The sequence below is a fragment of the Pithys albifrons genome, chromosome 27, assembly GCF_047495875.1.
Source record: "Pithys albifrons albifrons isolate INPA30051 chromosome 27, PitAlb_v1, whole genome shotgun sequence".
NCBI lineage: Eukaryota > Metazoa > Chordata > Aves > Passeriformes > Thamnophilidae > Pithys > Pithys albifrons.
This window is the reverse complement of record NC_092484.1, coordinates 1,052,323-1,064,287: the sequence shown is the minus strand read 5'-3', so window position 1 is coordinate 1,064,287 and position 11,965 is coordinate 1,052,323. Positions and strand designations below refer to the sequence as shown.

Genomic DNA, 11,965 nt, shown 5'->3' with positions numbered 1-11,965 from the left:
GCTTTTGTGTCTCCAGGTTATATTCTGAGTTACAACTGAAGCCCCTCCCCAAAGCCAGGCAGATATTTGGGGGGACTCTGAACAGCTCCAAAGGGCTGCTCTGATCTCTTATCTCTGCAGCTCCAAATTTCCTTTTTAACTAAACAATTTTACAGCTTCAGGCCTCGAATCCAAGCAGGTTTTCTGATTTATTTCTCACAGCTCAGCCTCTAATCCAGGCAGGGGTTTTGGTTTGTTTCTCAAAGCCCATCCTGCAGCTCCAGGGTTAAATTCCTCCTTGGCTAAAGCTCTGCCTGGTCGATGGAACTGCTGCATCTCTGTCAGCACCGGCTGTGCTGGGACAAACCTGGGGACAAGCTACAATCAGAAATTAATATAAAATACAAAGTGGTCTGATTAAAAAAATAAGTAAAGATTTTATGATTTCATGGAGAAGGGATAAAATCCATTTCCTTCAGAGGTCCCCGTCTCAGGGCTCTGCCCTGGTGGCTCCTCCAGGTAGCAAAGGGCTCCGCCCTGCTAAGCCCCGCCCACTATGGGGACACGCCCAGCCAAGCCACACCCACTATGGGGACAAAGGGCCACACCCTGTTAAGCTCCGCCCACTCTGGGAACAATGGGCTCTGCCCTGATGAGCCCTCCAGGTGACATCGGGCCCCACCTTGTTAAGCCACGCCCACCGAGGTGACAAAGGACCGCACTCTTCCAAGCCACGCCCACCAACATGGCCACGCCCATACAGGTGTCACTCATCTATCGCACAAGCCACGCCCACTCGTGTGGCCACGCCTACAATCAGACTAAGCCTTAGCCCTCGGGGCGACGCCATCTTTGTGCCGGGCAGAGGAGGAGGTGGCTGCGGCGAGCGGAGCGCGGGCTCTCCCCCAGCCCTTCCTGCCGCTCCGTGAGCGCTGCCACGGGCGGGAGCCGCCGTCCGTCCCTTCGATCGTTCCTCCGCTCCCTCCGCCGCCGGGACTGGCGGCGCAGTGAGAGCAGCGCAAGGTCGTGCCCTTAACAAACATGGCGGCGGCGCGTTACTCTCCACCATCCTCCCTGCCCGGGAGGGAGCGACGGCGCGCTCTGATGACGTCAAAGGCACGCGACGGGCGGGGCGGCGGGGCCCGGGTAGGAGCGGGGCCGGAGGGGCCGGGGCTGGGCGGGGGCGGAGGGGACGAGACGGAATGGGATGGGATGGGATGCGATGGAATGGAGGGAGAACGGGAGAACCGGGAGAGAGGCGAAGGGCAGGGGGTGGCGGGGCGGTGAGGCCCGGGGGGCCCGCGGGGGTGGGGACAGGCCTGGGGGTCCCCCCGCCCACCATCCCCATCCTGGGCTGGAGCCCAGCCCGGATCCCGCTCCTCGGGAAAGGTCAGAGAGCAGGAGAAGGGATTTAAGGACAGGCAAGAGAAGGCACCAGGCGGGAGAAGGGATTTGATCCAGCCCAGGATAGGGGAGCCTTTGGAATGGACCGGCCAGCCCTCAAAGCAGCCCATCCCTGACCGTGTTTATTTGAGAAATTAATGATCTGCCACGAAAATCAACTTTCCAGGCAGGGGGACAGAGGGGCTGGAGAGCTGGGAAAGGCCCTGGGGGTGCTGGTGACAACGGCTGGACACGAGCCCGGGTGTGCCCAGGTGGGCAGTGGCCAAGGGCACCTGGCCAGGGTCAAAACCTGTGTGGCCACAGGAGCAGGGCAGTGACTGTCCCCTGTGCTGGGGGACCCTGAAATCCTGGATGCAGTTCTGGGACCCTCACAAAAATGAGGATATTGAGGGGCTGGAGTGTGTCCAGGGAAGATTATGGAGTTGGGGAAGGGGCTGGAGGGGCTGAGGGAGCTGGGGGGGCTCAGCCTGGAGAAAAGGAGGCTCAGGGGGGACCTTCTGGCTCTGCAATCCCTGCCAGGAGGGGGGACATGGAAGGGTCGGGCTCTGCTCCAGGGAACAGGGGAGGGTCAGGTTGGACATCAGGAAGAATTTCCTCATGGAAAGAGTGGTCAGGCCTTGGAAGGGGCTGCCCAGGGGGGGTTTGGAGTCCCCACCCCTGGAGGTGTCCAAGGAGTGACAGGATGTGACCCTCAGTGCTCTGGGCTGGGGGACAAGGTGGGGATGGGGCACAGGGTGAGCTCAGTGACCTTGGAGCTCTTTCCTTCCCTCAGTGAACCCGTGATTCTGTAACAGGGGTTTTCCCAGCAAACCCCAAATCCAGGGCAAGGACCTGACACTGTTTTCCTCTCCAAAAGAGCACCTTGAGTGATGCCCAAGAAGTTCCAGGGGGAAAACACCAAGTCGGCTGCTGCCCGAGCGAGGAAAGCCGAGGCCAAGGCAGCGGCCGATGCCAAGAGGCAGCAGGAGCTGGAAGATGCTTATTGGAAGGATGAAGACAAACACGTGATGAGGAAGGAGCAGAGGAAGGTCAGTGCCTGCCCAGAGAAGCGTCTGCTAAACCCTGGGGGATCCAGGGATACCCTACCCGTGTCCTGTGCTCCGTTCTGGTGAGAAAAGCTGGAATTGGTGGCTTCTCCCTGAGCTAAAAGCAGCCCAGAGTGGGAGTTAAGTGTGAGCTTTGCTGTGTAATTCCCAGATCTGGTGGATCTCAGAGTTCCTGAGGGAGACAGTAAAAGTTTTCTGGTTGGATTCATTTAAAATTGAATTAAGGAAAAGATCAGGAATTTGGATTGTGCCCAAGTGCTCCTTTAGCTCCCTTTTTTTTCCTTCTTTGCCTTTGGTTTTTAGAGAAGGAAAATGGAATCAGCAGATTAAGGGTCTCAAAGGTCTTTTTTTTCCCTCCTGTTCCCTAAATCAGGAATGTCTCTTCAGATTATCTCTGGTTTGCCCTTCTGTGGGTATCAATTTCTGTCAGTGATTGATAACCAGGGCTTTTTTTGGTTATTTATTTTCTTTTTAATGTCCTGCTTTTTGTTACACAAATTCACCTCCTGGTTTGTGGATTTTTCTGGGAACTCTTCATGATAATTCAGCTGCTTCCTCTGGAATTATCCTCGTGCTGCCCAGGCGGGGCGTGTTGGTGCCAAAAATGGGATTTTGGGGGTTTCTTTGCTTGTGCTGCTGCAGGAATTCAGCACTGGCTGAGCTGTGGCAGGAGGCAGCACGTCCCTGTGACCCTGAGCCCTTCCTGCTGCGTCCCCTGCCTGAGTTCATCCCTAATTTGTGTCCTGGAATCCGGAGTCCTGTGTGCTGTTCCCGGTGTGATCCCGTAATGCTCCCTAATTGCTTCCTGGAACAAGGAGTTGTTATTGCTGGATTTAAGGGCTTGGCCAAAGGTGACCTGTTTGTCAGAACAGCCTCCTGCAGGCAAAGAGAGCAGGAATTTGGAGAGAGAGGGGGGGATGTGCTGGGAGCTGGAATTGCTGACTGGGAAACCAGTGTCTGTTCCAGAGCCTCGGACTGGGAATTAGGGAAACCACTGAGGTGGTTTCCAGTGTCCCCTGAGCCATCCCCTGTCCCTGTGTCAGCACAACCACAATATCCAGGTCTGATTTCACCCAAATCCAGTGTTTCAGTGCTTTTTCTTCCCAGAAACCCCTTTTCCCTGGGAATACACAGCTCACAGCAGCAAAAGTCTCTGCTCAGGTGTGGAGCTGAGCCCAGAAAGTCCAACTGTTCCTGCTCTTCCTGCTGCCAGAGACAGGAATGAGTGGGCTGCTGGAGGGAGATAAATCAGGGAAACCTTCCTTGGCTGCTTCTCCAGCCATCCAGCTGGAATATCCCTGTGGGAAACAAGAGGAGCTGCCTGTGTCCTGTCACATCCTGGCAGGGAAGGGATGTGGGATTTGGATTATAAATGACTTTGCTCTCTCTGGGGTGAGGCTGGAGAAGCCAAACTATTCCCTGGAGTTAAAATTCCCTGGAGAAGGAGGTGTTTGGGGGTGGTGCTGGCACGGAATGTCCATGTGCTCCGGGAGAGACTCAGATCCAGCACCAGAACAGGGGATGGAGATGTCAGGAGAGACCTGAGGACACCAGGCTGGGGTTCACACCCCAAACCAACTGCCCAGACTCTGATACTCCTTCAGTCCTTGCTTTGCCTGCCTGGAAGGGCCGTTTCTGATCCCATTTCCAGGCTCTGATGAGCCCTGGAGATCCTGGTGAGTGCTTGGACACACTCCAGGCCGGTTCTGCTCCACTCACTTTCCACCTGCGTCATTTTCCCTCATTCCTTCGCCTTCCTGCCGTGCCAGGAGCTCTCCAACCTTTCCAGGGCCTCTGCTGAGAGGGGGATCAGGAGCTGAGGCTCCAACTGACTTCTGGTTCCCACATCCCTGTGCCTGGAACCTGGGTTTCCTCCCCCACAGCAGCTGGGAAGCTCTTCTGGGGGCTGATGAGTCGTTCCTTGCTCAGGCAGTTCTCTGCAAGGCTGGAAACTCGTGTTTTAGCACAAAAATCCTTGGCAATGGACATGTCCTGCTGAAGGAATCTCATCCCCTGCTCCTCCCCATGCCCTGTGGCTTCCTTAAAACTCCCTGGTGCCAGTGGCCAACCCAGAGATTCCGTGTGGATCCATCGTTATCCTGCACTGAGTGAGGGTGGGCAGAGCACCATGGCCACAGACATATCCCTGTGTATCCCTTCCCTCCTCTCCCCCTTCCCTCTTCTGTTTGTTTTGTTTTTCCCAGACCTTCCAGGCTTTGGGAGAAGAGGGAGAAAACTCAAAGCCTTGGCCACTGGCACATCCCTGTGCTTGACACATTTTTAACTGGATGGAGGAGTCTCCCCATTCCCCATTCCAGGAGTGGCCAAAATCCCTCCTAATCCAGGAGGCCCAGGATGTTTCTTTACTCAGCCTTTACTCAAGGAGGGAGAGGCCTGATGGGAGAGCTGGGGTCTGGAATCAGGAGCTACACTGGCACTGAGTCCCAGTTCCTGGGCTGTTGTGGCTCAAGGCTCTGGGACTCAGTGACCAAAAATCTGGGATCTGACAGTTGCAGTAAGGGCTTCATCCCTCTAATGGCTTTTCCCATCCTTGGCTCCAGCTGCTTGGAGTGGAGTTAGGTGAGGTTTCCCTTCCTCCCTCCCTTCTTGTCCCCCCTCCCTTCTTTTCCTGGAGATCCCACCTGGAGCTGGAGTTATCCTGTGCTATTCTGAGTGAAGGTGGGCAGAGCATTGTGCCCACAGGGCACATCCCTGTGTATCCCTTCCCTCCTTCCCTTTCCCTCTCCCCTTTCCCTCCTTTTTTTTTCCCCCCAGACCTTCCAGGCTTTTGAAAAAGAGGGAGAAAACTCACAGCCAAAGCACTGAAAGCCCTTAAGGGCTTGTTCCATGGGCTTGTCACCCTCTTTCCTGGGCAAAGTGACTCTTGAACTCCTTCTGGAGCACTTCATGTTCCCACAAGAGCTGCTTTGCTTGTTGGAATCCATCGTGTCCCAGCCCTTGGGAAGAGCCTGAGGATGGATCCAGGCTCTTCACCAGCACCTGCTGAACTCCCAACCTCCCACCACTTATTAAAATTAAAGTGCAGAACTTCATCTGATTGTCCTGGCACTCCTCCTCCACAGCAGGGTTGTGTTTCCCAGGGCTGACATCACTGGGCAGGGATGTGGGAATTATTCCAAAGGGATGGGCTACTACTGTCCTACTGAAGGTCGGGGTGATCCAGCTACAGAACTGAGGTGCCTGTTCTGTTCCAGTGGGATTCCCTGCTCCTGGAAGGGATGGTTTGATCCCTCTGTGAAGTCTGGAGGGGACCTGGTCCTTTCTCCCTTGCAGGAGGAGCGGGAGAAGCGGCGGCTGGAGCAGCTGGAGCGCAAGAAGGAGCTGCAGCGCCTGCTGGAGGAGGAGGACTCCAAGCTCAAAGGGAAGTCACCCAAACAGGTCACTCCAGGGAAGGTCACCAGGGCCCAGATTGAGGAGACAATCAGGAAAGACCAGCAGCAGAAGGAGAACACGGATACAGGTTTGGGAATGCCGTGGGAAGGTTCTGGGGAGTTGGAGGGTGGAATAGGGGGCTGCTCCTTCTCCACCTGCTGTCTCTGAAGGACAAGGTGTTTGGAAAGCAGGAGGTGCAGGCAGCTATTCCTGGATTGTAAAGCTTTGGAAAAGACTGCTCAGGAAGTGGTGGAATCACCATCCCAGGAAGTGTTCAGAAAACATGTGGATGTGGCACTGGGGGACATGGTTTAGTGGTCAGTGTGGCAGTGGGGGCTTGACAGTTGGAACTAATGATTTTAAAGGTCTTTTCCAACCTTAATGATTCCATGATTCTATTACTGTGCTGCCTGTAGCCATTCCCATGTTTCCTGCTTTGCTGTGTCCGTGTCTAACACCCAAATATGGGAAAGAACCCTCCTGGCACCTCAAGGTGGAGCAGAGCTGCAGAGCCAGACCTCTTCCAGCACTGGCCCTGGACTCTGGCTGAGTTTTTCAGAGGGAAATCCCTCTCGTGGGGGTGGGTTATACACTCTGGATTTGATGGTGCTCCCTTTTTCCCTTTCCCTGTGCAGTGGAGAAGGAGAAGACTCACTTGGAAGTCCCCTTGGAAGAGAACATCAACAGGAGGGTGCTGGAGGAGGGCTCTGTGGAGGCCAGGACGATTGAAGATGCCATTGCTGTCCTCAGGTGCGTGGCCACCTTTGAGGGAATCATTTCCCTATGGGAATTCCTGGCAGACATTCCCTGACACCCAGTGGGGCTTTCCATCCCAACAGCAAGTCATGACACATCCCAAGGGAACCCCGCGAGGAGGGTTTGATGTGGGATGGGGAGGTTCCCAGCCTTATCCCACCATTCCTCTGCTCCTGGTGGTGCTGGCACGGAGCAGGGTGGGCAGGGGGGGCTGTTCCTGTGGGATGGGGAGGTTCCCAGCCTTATCCCACCATTCCTCTGCTCCTGGTGGTGCTGGCACGGAGCAGGGTGGGCAGGGGGGGCTGTTCCTGTGGGATGGGGAGGTTCCCAGCCTTATCCCACCATTCCTCTGCTCCTGGTGGTGCTGGCACGGAGCAGGGTGGGCAGGGAGGGCTGTTCCTGTGGGATGGGGAGGTTCCCAGCCTTATCCCACCATTCCTCTGCTCCTGGTGGTGCTGGCACGGAGCAGGGTGGGCAGGGGGGGCTGTTCCTGTGGGATGGGGAGGTTCCCAGCCTTATCCCACCATTCCTCTGCTCCTGGTGGTGCTGGCACGGAGCAGGGTGGGCAGGGGGGGCTGTTCCTGTGGGATGGGGAGGTTCCCAGCCTTATCCCACCATTCCTCTGCTCCTGGTGGTGCTGGCACGGAGCAGGGTGGGCAGGGGGGGCTGTTCCTGTGGGATGGGGAGGTTCCCAGCCTTATCCCACCATTCCTCTGCTCCTGGTGGTGCTGGCACGGAGCAGGGTGGGCAGGGGGGGCTGTTCCTGTGGGATGGGGGTGTCCCTGGTGTCCATTGTCCCGATTCCATCCCGGCAGCGTTGCCAACGACGCCGACCGACACCCCGAGCGCCGGATGAAAGCCGCGTTCACGGCCTTCGAGGAGCTGCACCTGCCCCGCCTGAAGCAGGAGAACCCCAACATGCGCCTGTCCCAGCTCAAGCAGCTCCTCAAGAAGGAGTGGATGAAGTCCCCGGAGAATCCCATGAACCAGAGGCACAAGGCTTACAACAGCCAAAAGTAGAACTTGAGCTGCTCATCCCAGCCCCAGACTGGGGGCTGGAGCCCCAGGGCTCTGCTCTGTGAAAACAGGAGACACGAGGAACCTCCTCTCCTTTGGTTTTCTTTCCCTGTCCCCACTTTGTCCTTGGATTTAAGAGAAGCACGAGGCCACTGCCCGCCTGGGGACACTCTTGTCCCTCCCTGGACAGACTAACGCCACCTTCACCTTCCCAAATCTGGGTATTACCTGACAAAACCAGCTACTAACTCACTTCCAGACCTCCAGCAGGTCCAGGTGGGGACCCCCGTGGTGGCCGTCCCCTCTCAGACTGTCCTTGTCCCCACCCTCCTGCTCTGCAGGGGAATTTTGGAACCATCACAGGGAAGGCACCTGCTCTCTGTTCCCACTGTCATCCCGAAGAGATTCCAGACTGGGATTGCTGTTGGTCCAGCTGCCTCTCTCCTCTTGATCTCAACCCCAATGAGAGCAGGAGGGTGGGGAAGAGGGAAAATCATCTTCTCTCAAGGAGGAATGGGAGAAATACCTGCCCAGTGTGGTTCCTGCATTCTCTGGGCAGGACACTGGTGCCAGGCTGCTCCATGTGACAATTCCCAGTGTCCCTTGGGAGCTGCTGGTGGCACAGGAGGGTTCCCAGAGGGGCTGTGACCCAAAATCCACAGCAAGAATGGAAGCTGCTGCTTCTCCCATCCTTTCTTCCCCTGCATGATCCTGGGCTCAGACCTGAAGGTGCCGTGTGGGCCTTTGGAAAGGGAGTGACACTGACCCCCTGTGCCACCTCTGCTCCCCTCAGGCACAGTCCCTGGGCCCTCTGCTGGCCCAGGCAGGAGGAATGGGATGAGCTCCCATGGGAATGCTGAGTGAGATCTGTGGGGTCCCTTGGGATGAGCTCCCATGGGAGTGCCAGGTGAGATCCATCCATGAGCACCCTTGGGAATGCCAGAGAGGTTTAACTCTGAAGCTACAGCACAGCCCTGCCCTCATCTCCAGCAGTCACTGGGTTTTCCTCTCTTCCCTCTCTTCCTGGTCTCCTTTGGGAGTGAAATTCCTTTCAAGGAATTCCTTCTAGCATCTCCACAGCCTGGGGGTGTCACCAGGGTTGGAAACCAGCCACACTTGTGGCTCCACAGCCTCTTCCCATGGGATTAAATCAGATTTATCCCAAGCCAGGGTGAACCTTTGCAGCTGAGACCCTGTGGCCGTTTTGGGGTTCCCCCCAGCCCTCTCTACCCCACCAAAGGAGCTGGGCTGGCCAGTGCCCCCCCTGCACCCCCAAACCCAACCGGTCCAGCCAGGGAGGAATGAACCCACCACATCCCCTTTCTGTGAGAATTTGTTGTGTTTGAACCCAATTAAAACTTAAAAGCACCCCAAAATCCTCTTAAATTGGAGAAGGAATAAGGAGGGAAAGGTTAATGGAGGTTTCTTTTCCTGGTTTGCCACACAGGGGACTGTTTATTGCACTGAAACACTGAAAAATCCAGCTGGGAGTTGGGTGTGGTTCCTGCCTGGATTGGGGGTCTCTCTTGGGGGGATGGGGGTGCCCCCTTTGAACCCCCCACCCCAGCAGGTTGTGCATGGCTGAGCTGCAGCACCTGAGAGGGGCAAAGCCCCCAATTCCTGCTGCTCCCTGATGCTGGAATAATGAACCCATGTGAGAGTGTGTGTCTGTGTGTGTGTGTGTGCCCTCAACCCCCCCATCCCTTCACCCTGCAGGACTGCCCCCCCAAGCCCCAGTGCCCCCACCCTGCCCCAGTGCCCCCACCCTGCCCCAGTGCCCCCCTCATGCCCCAGTGCCCCCCTCCCTGCCCTTACTCGCTCCCTCCATGGCGCAGAGGCTCCTGCACAGCCTTGGCTTTGTGCAGCAGAGCCCACCCGCCTCCCTTCCTCCTCCTCCTCCTCCTCCTCCCCCCTCAGCACTGCGGCAGTGCCGGGTGTCCCCCCGCGGGGGGAGGGCACGGGTGGGATGTGCTGGCAGTGACAGCACGGGGGGGCTGCGGCGTGCGGGGCCTCTCCATGGCTCCCTCTCCATGTCAGTTTAACGTGGAAAGGGACCCTCCCGTGATTTTGGGGACCCCTCTCAGTGCTAATGGGGTTCCCCCATAATAAAGGAAAGCGATCCCCCATTATAAGGGGGGTTGCTGGGGAACCCCCTCCAACAGACGAGGGGTTTCCCTGGGGAAAAGGGATTAACGGGGGAAATCCTTCAGCAGCCGGACACCGCCCCACACACACACCGTGCGAGTGCGGGATTAGTGGGGGATTCCCTCCCCCCGGGGGCAGGGGGTGGGCGCCTCCCCTCTCATGGCCAAGGCGGGATGTGGGGGAGTCCCGCAGTGCGGGAGGAGGGGCATTCCCGGGGTACAGAAGGGGTTAACGGTGTGCCCACCCCCCTTCAGCGCACCGAGCGGGGGTCCCCGCCGCAGGGTGGGGGGGCGGGGAGCGGCGGAGAGGGGAGGGATTCCCCGCCCTGCCCTCCCCCCCCGCGGGGATTCCTCCCCGGTTTTTCCATTCCCTCCCTCTCTCCGGTGCGGGGGGGCCGCGCTCGCATCGTGCGCATCCCGCGGGAAAAAGGGGAGGCGCTGCCATGGCAACCGCGAAGGGCTTGCACCGGGCATCCCCCCCGTCCCCGAACTGGGCATCCCTCCCACAACACAGCGCAGGCTGCCCTTCGCTGAGCATCCCCTCCCCGCACCGGTTATCCCCCGCACCGGGCATCCCCCGCACCGGGCATCCCCCGCACCGGTTATCCCCCGCACCGGGCATCCCCCGCACCGGGCATCCCTCGCACCGGGCATCCCTCGCACCGGTTATCCCCCGCACTGGGCATCCCCCGCACCTGTTAGCCCCTGCACTGGGCATCCCTCGCACCGGGCATCCCCCGCACCGGTTATCCCCCACACCGGGCATCCCCCGCACCTGTTATCCCCTGCACTGGGCATCCCCCGCACCGGGCATCCCCCGCACCGGTTATCCCCTGCACTGGGCATCCCCCGCATAGGGCTTTCCCTCCCCCGCAACCCCCGCGCGCACCGGGTATCCCCCGACCCGCAGCCTCCCCCCGCACTGGGCATCCCCCGACCCCCCTCGCAACGGCGTCCCCCGCACCGGGCATCCTCCCCTGCTCCCCGCCCCGCTCCCCCCGCAGCCCACCCTCTGCAGCGCCCGCCCTGCACCACAGCCCCGCTCCCCCCGCGCCTTCGTGCGCCCCCCGCCCCGCGCACCCTCCGGGCACCGCACCCTCCGCAGCCCCCGCACGTCGCACGGGGCTGGGTGTGCAAGCCCTGCGCCTTCTCCCTGTCACCGCACCTCCCAAAGAGGGCGTGCAGCCTCTGGCACACGCAGGGATGCAACGACTCGCATGCACTCACACTCAACACGCACACACGTGTGTTCACACGCACTCTGTGCACACCCGCCGTGCACACAGCCCACCTTGCACACCTTGACAGTTCACACCCCTCCTTGCACACCCCTGTGCACATCCCTCCTTGCACACCTCCCGTGCACGTCTTGGCGTGCACACCCCGATGTGCACTCCCCGCCTTGCACACCCACTGCTGCTCACACTTCTCCCTGCACACACTTCTTTGTACAACCCTCTGTGCACAACCCCCTACGCACACCCCTTGAACACCCCACTACACACACCTCCCATTGCACACCCTCCTTGCACACCCCACCTTGCACTCTCCTTGTGCACAGCCCCATACAGACCCCTCTTTACACCCACCTTGCACACGCCTCTGTGCACACCCCCTCCTTGCACACCCACCTTGCACACCCTCGAGCTTCACTCCTGCAAACTTCAGCCCCTGCTGCCCCTAAACTGACACACGCACTCTCGTGCAAACCCCACCGTGCACACTCACACCTTTCCCACCCTCCCCGGAGCGGGGTTCTTGCACACGCGTGTGTCCCGCCGCCCCAGACCCCTCTGCACTGATAAGGGAAGGGAAGGGGCTGCAGGCAGGTGGGCAGCACCTTCCGACCACCCCCCCCAGAGCAGTCCCGCTGCCCACCCTGCCTGCAACGCGCACCTCACCCGAGGGGGGTCACCCCGCACCCCCTCCCCACTCCCGGAGGGTCCCTGTTCCCCACCGGCAGCAATCGCATCCCGGGGTGGGGGTCACACGGAGGGCTGGGGGGGGTTCCGTGGGGCGCCGGGTGGGGGTCCTGCTCACGCGCTCCTGCAAGGCCAACCCCGGGGCTGCATCGGTTCAACCGGAGGGGTTCCCAAGGACCCCCGGCCGGGTCGGAGCCGCGGGGAGGGCGCGGCGCGGGGGTGCTGCGTGTGGGCGATCGCCCACGTCCCCGCCGATGTGGCAACGCGCGTGGGGGCCCCGCAGGCGGCTGGGTTTATCCACGGG

The 11,965-nt window shown here is 59.3% G+C and overlaps 1 protein-coding gene across 3 annotated transcripts; it reads left to right on the top strand.

Moving 5' to 3' along the window:
• The first annotated feature begins 1,056 nt into the window (after positions 1–1,056).
• Positions 1,057–9,252, top strand: CCDC124 (coiled-coil domain containing 124). Of its 3 annotated transcripts, none has more exons than XM_071577936.1 (5): positions 1,057–1,125; positions 2,240–2,411; positions 5,724–5,910; positions 6,458–6,572; positions 7,394–9,252. In XM_071577936.1, the coding sequence occupies exons 2-5, from the start codon at positions 2,253–2,255 to the stop codon at positions 7,596–7,598; spliced, it is 666 nt and encodes a 221-aa protein (XP_071434037.1). In that variant the 5' UTR covers positions 1,057–1,125; positions 2,240–2,252; the 3' UTR covers positions 7,599–9,252. The 3 variants fall into 3 exon arrangements, with proteins under 3 accessions (XP_071434037.1, XP_071434041.1, XP_071434040.1); XM_071577940.1 differs by lacking the exon at positions 1,057–1,125 and adding an exon at positions 1,288–1,634; XM_071577939.1 differs by lacking the exon at positions 1,057–1,125 and adding an exon at positions 1,899–2,099.
• The last annotated feature ends 2,713 nt before the right edge of the window (positions 9,253–11,965 follow it).

Bases quoted from the DNA above. Each gene is read 5' to 3' on its own strand.
- CCDC124 (XM_071577936.1), top strand. From the start codon at position 2,253: ATGCCCAAGAAGTTCCAGGGGGAAAACACCAAGTCGGCTGCTGCCCGA. The intron at 2,412-5,723 runs GTCAGTGCCTGC...TCTCCCTTGCAG, and splicing joins TGAGGAAGGAGCAGAGGAAG to GAGGAGCGGGAGAAGCGGCG. The intron at 5,911-6,457 runs GTTTGGGAATGC...TTCCCTGTGCAG, and splicing joins GAAGGAGAACACGGATACAG to TGGAGAAGGAGAAGACTCAC.